This window comes from Prunus dulcis, chromosome 4 (assembly GCF_902201215.1).
Source record: "Prunus dulcis chromosome 4, ALMONDv2, whole genome shotgun sequence".
Classification (NCBI taxonomy): domain Eukaryota; kingdom Viridiplantae; phylum Streptophyta; class Magnoliopsida; order Rosales; family Rosaceae; genus Prunus; species Prunus dulcis.
The window spans coordinates 16,198,303-16,202,896 of NC_047653.1; the positions used below are offsets into that span (position 1 = coordinate 16,198,303).

The 4,594-nt window shown below is 35.7% G+C and overlaps 1 protein-coding gene across 1 annotated transcript; it reads right to left on the reverse strand.

The window, feature by feature from the left end:
• Positions 1 to 1,573: 1,573 nt before the first annotated feature.
• Positions 1,574 to 4,025, reverse strand: LOC117626082 (sorbitol dehydrogenase-like). Its single transcript, XM_034357731.1, has 6 exons — positions 3,826 to 4,025; positions 3,633 to 3,700; positions 3,190 to 3,426; positions 2,359 to 2,649; positions 2,089 to 2,276; positions 1,574 to 1,945 (listed from the first exon to the last, which is right to left on the reverse strand). Exons 1-6 carry the CDS (start codon positions 3,962 to 3,964, stop codon positions 1,753 to 1,755), a joined length of 1,116 nt encoding a protein of 371 aa, XP_034213622.1. The 5' UTR covers positions 3,965 to 4,025; the 3' UTR covers positions 1,574 to 1,752.
• Between the last annotated feature and the right edge of the window lie 569 nt (positions 4,026 to 4,594).

A 4,594-nucleotide genomic window follows, 5' to 3' on the forward strand; every position in this document is an offset into this window, starting at 1 on the left:
CTCACTATAGGACTGTTCAAATGAAAGGAAATAGACTCTTGCTTTTTACAGAAAATTCAATCTGGTGAAGTGACAAAATGTGTTCCAGCAAATACCTTCCCACGGTTCTGCTCTTATCAGAATGTCTGCTAGATACTCCATCTGTAAAATAAGGAAGGGCCTCACCGTGTCTGAATATATATCATCATGATTGAGCACGACTAAGGAACAACCCTGCGATAAGAAAAGGTACATGAGATGAATAACTGAAAAAAAAGGAGTGTAATATTTGAGGTAAAGAGGTAGGAGAACAAGCCATGAGTTGGTTCCTGTGTTCTGGCAAATCAAGCAAAAATGCAAAGAAGAAGAAGAAGCCAGAAGATCAGATCCCATCAATTTCAGGTATCCCCATGAACATTTGCCGGACATAATTTGGAACACTTCCAAACTCTCAATCTAGAGTTTTTGTCATTGACATGTTTAAAGAATTAACCTTTATGAGTCAATTGAATGCACTGTTTACCACATCGATTTACTTTAGATGAATGCAGGAATGTCGTCTTTATAATAGCTTGAATCTTAATTATTTGCGATCCTTTTTTATTGTCATTTTTTTGATGTGGTTGTTATCACCCTTATTGGGTGTGTATAAATACTTTAGCCCGTCGGCTTTACTCAGATTTTTATTTTTTTAAATAGTATAGCCGTGCGGCTGTACTTAGCGGCTATACTTTTTTTTTTTTTTTTTTGGGGTATAAAAAGTATAGCCGGGCGTACTCTTTTTTTCTGATTTTTTTTCTATTTTTTAATTAAAAATATAGTATAGTCGATCCTCTATACTCTTTATATATATATATATACTGGGGTCCTTTTTTTCTTTAAAAAAAATTTCCCCGATTTTCGTTTATCGATAAAAGTAGTTTAGAGCATTATCCATTATTATTAGGCTATTACCTGAGTCTCTATTGTCCCCTTTTCATTTTTTACTTTTCTAGAATTATTACCCGTATAAATAATTTACCACTTTCATGTTTAATACAAGCATTTTTTTATAAAATTTTCACTAATACACACAAAATTCACGTATTATACACATAATTTTCACATATTATTGAATAAAAATAATATATATTAAAATATTAAAATATATTATATTAAAATATTATATAGTGACCGAACTTTTCAGTTGTAACTTGCCAAATTTTTTAATTATTACTAGACAATTTATTATGCAACTAGATTTTACTAGTTTGTAGAGTTGAAGTAGTACAAAATTAATTATATAAATATGTATTGAAAAATTATTCAAGATTTCATGTCTTTATTCAAAATTAGCTATTTTTCTCAATATTTTCATAGTTTTGGACCCTCAATATTTTTGTCCATACTTATCTTAAATAAATTACATTAAATATTAGGTATTAACTTAAATAATTAGAGGACTATTCTAAACAAATAGGGTTTTGCTTGGTACTTAAGTAAGTAAATAATTCAACCACTGCTTTGTATATATTAAAAAAAGTATGAAATTTTAGTATTTAATTTATTTTCTATATCTTTATTACAATTATTATCACAAAATGATACTCCTTGGTCCTTTTAATAGTTATTTATTATTATTATTTTTTTTACAACAGAAACTTGTACCCGACTAAGATGGGTTTAAAATGGGCTAATTATAAGTACAACACCCAACCACAAACCCCGATTATTGGGCAAACAAAGCACAACAAAAATTTCACGAAAGATTGGCTCCATTTCCTTAAGCCAATTTTACAGATTAAACATGACCTTAATGGCGTTGCCTCCACCAGCACTGGTTTCAAATGCTTTTTCCACTTCCTTTTGAGAGAATCCAAAACGATGTGTTATCAGGGGCTTCACATCAACCTTACTACTTCTCAACAATTCGAGGCACAGGGGCCATGTGTTCTTGTATCGGAAAATTCCAATCACATCGACCTCTCTGTATTAAAATCATGAAATCTTAAATAATAAAAATAATGCGTGTCACAAATGAGTAATGTCTCATGCCTCTATTAGAGATGTGACACCAAATACAATACAAATAGTTTTACCAACTGAACAAATGAATTAATCAATTTATACCTGGCAGCAGCTGAAGTGAGTGGGAGAGTCAGCTCTCTCTGGCCCATTCCCACAAGGCAAACTTTGCCACCGGAACCAGTAGCACTTAGAGCTGTCGCCATGGTTTTATTAAACCCTGCACAATCGAAGCTTACATCTACTCGAGTTCCCATAGCTTCTTTTATTTTAGCAACTTCTTCAGCAACCTCCTTCAAAATAATTTAGATAAACTCATTAAAAAAAGGGTTGATTTCACCCTACAAATCCCGAACATGTAACAGCATCATGTACCTCTATATTTGTAGAAACTTTGACAATCTCATGCGCACCAAGAGCCTTTGCAACGGATAAACAGTGGTCATTCACATCTGCCACGACAATTCTAGGTGCTTCGAAGGCACGAGCAGCCAACAATGTAACAAGTCCTATAGGTCCTGCTCCCATGACCAAAACATTTGTTTCTGGACCAACACTAGCCCGACGACAAGCATGAACACCAACACTTAAGGGCTCACACATTGCCCCTTCCTCCAAGCTCACATTGTCTGGTAGTTTAAAACACAGGTCTCCAGGATGGACAACCTTTAAAATAAAATATAAGAAAACATCATGTATCTCCAACACCTGCCTCAAATTTGAATTGCCCACTGAAAAAACTGTAGTATCTCAAAGTGTCTGGTAGTTATTTGTACTATTTCAACTCACATGACTAGTCCAATTCATTTGGACAATAGTTATAATCGATGTTTGGTAGGCAAAGATCTATGAACTAACCCATGTTTGACTAACCAAGCAGACAAACGACCCTGCATCTTTTTTATGTCTCCCACATTTAAATACATTTTAGACTAAGACACAAATCTTGCACAAAAATCCAGAATAGCAGAGAAAATTCAACCTATCAACACACCTCCTCAACATAACCCATATTCAAAGAAGTCACAATTAAAATAAATTCAAAGTCTTGTAACCCAAAAACAAAACAAAAACTCAAAGTCTAGTCATGGTCTAGTCAGCCTTATCCAATACTAAATGTTCCGCTTGTGCCAAGCTTACAACGCTCCACGTGTCATCTTGTGCTAGTTACAACTGGCATATAATATGCTGCAAATACGTAGATACCTGATTTGCCAGGCAACCATGAGTTGGAGGGGACCCGAAAAACTTCATCTCGGGGCATAGATTATATCGGCCTTGTTTGCATAGCTCACATCGCTTGCAATTGATGCCGGGCTCTAGTGCCACACGGTCACCAGGCACCAGATGCTTCACCTCACTCCCAACTTCCTCTACGAACCCAGCACACTCATGCCCGATTACCATTGGCTCTTTCACCACAAAATCTGCACATCTCATGTTCTGAAAATAATAACAAATTAAACAACAACAATCAAAACAGGCCATTTACCAATTAATTTAAAGTTTATATTGTTTAACAATCAATAAACATCAAATATCAAATTTCCCGTGAAGACGTGAGTTAGGTTAGTTGATTAAAACAGTGTGCCTGGCCTTTGCTCTATCATGAATATAATAAAGAACCAAGAAGGAAAAGAGGGGGTGACCTTGAAGTGGTGAACATCACTGCCACATATGCCAACAGCCTTGAGTCGAATTAAAACATCACGGGGTCCTAAAGAAATACCAAGAAAACAAGGAACACAGGAAGTCAATTAGGCAAAAAGGATCACAAATAATAATTTGACCTGAAAAGTGTAAGAAGTTGACTTCAAAGAAACAGTGATCCAGAAACAGAACCGAGATTAGGGAGCTTGAAGGGTTGGATTTTGAGGGTGTTAACACCAAGAAGCCAAACAGCCATGTTCTCTTGCTCACAACCATCTCTGCTGGCTTCCTCAAAACCATCACCTCCATCAGGCTTTCCTCCCTTACCCATTCGTTATCTGAGTTTATTTTTTTTGGTGCTTTGGATTTATGCCAGTCTTTATGAAGCCTGTGTTGAGATATGTAGATGGAGAAATGTGATGGCCTGCTACCTTCTTAAATCTATATGATGACGTGAGGGGTCACATCTTTTGATTGCACGCCTTATTTTTTTAGACAAAAATTTTTAGACTAAACACCTTTTTTTAGAAAAAAAATTTGGACTAAGCACACCTTATTTTATCTACCAGAATAATCCAGCATGTAACGGTATTTGCCTACGTAAGTACTCATCTCATGCAAGGTTTTCTTTGCCACATTCAACCATTATCCGTTACATCACTTTTGGCTAGATTGTTCCAAGCACATCTAGATTAGTCAAACACATGCTAGCAACTTTCTTTCTAACATTCTTTTTAGACCTTTTCCTTTTTTCTAATGACATGTGGACAAAGCGGACAATATCGTGCTAAGGCGGAGCCGATCCCAGGATGTGACAGTAACAATAAACCATTTGTTGGAGAAGGGTTATGCACCCAACAAAGCAGTTCTGTGGACAAACCCTACAAGAAGTTTTTCGCAATCTTTAGTTGGGATTTGGGGTAGTAGCGCTGTTGTGATGATTTGGGACATTTGCAGCCAT

Bases quoted from the DNA above. Each gene is read 5' to 3' on its own strand.
- LOC117626082 (XM_034357731.1), bottom strand. From the start codon at position 3,964: ATGGGTAAGGGAGGAAAGCCTGATGGAGGTGATGGTTTTGAGGAAGCC. The intron at 3,701-3,825 runs GTTCTGTTTCTG...GTATTTCTTTAG, and splicing joins CTTCAAGCTCCCTAATCTCG to GACCCCGTGATGTTTTAATT. The intron at 1,946-2,088 runs GTATAAATTGAT...ATTTTAATACAG, and splicing joins CTCACTTCAGCTGCTGCCAG to AGAGGTCGATGTGATTGGAA.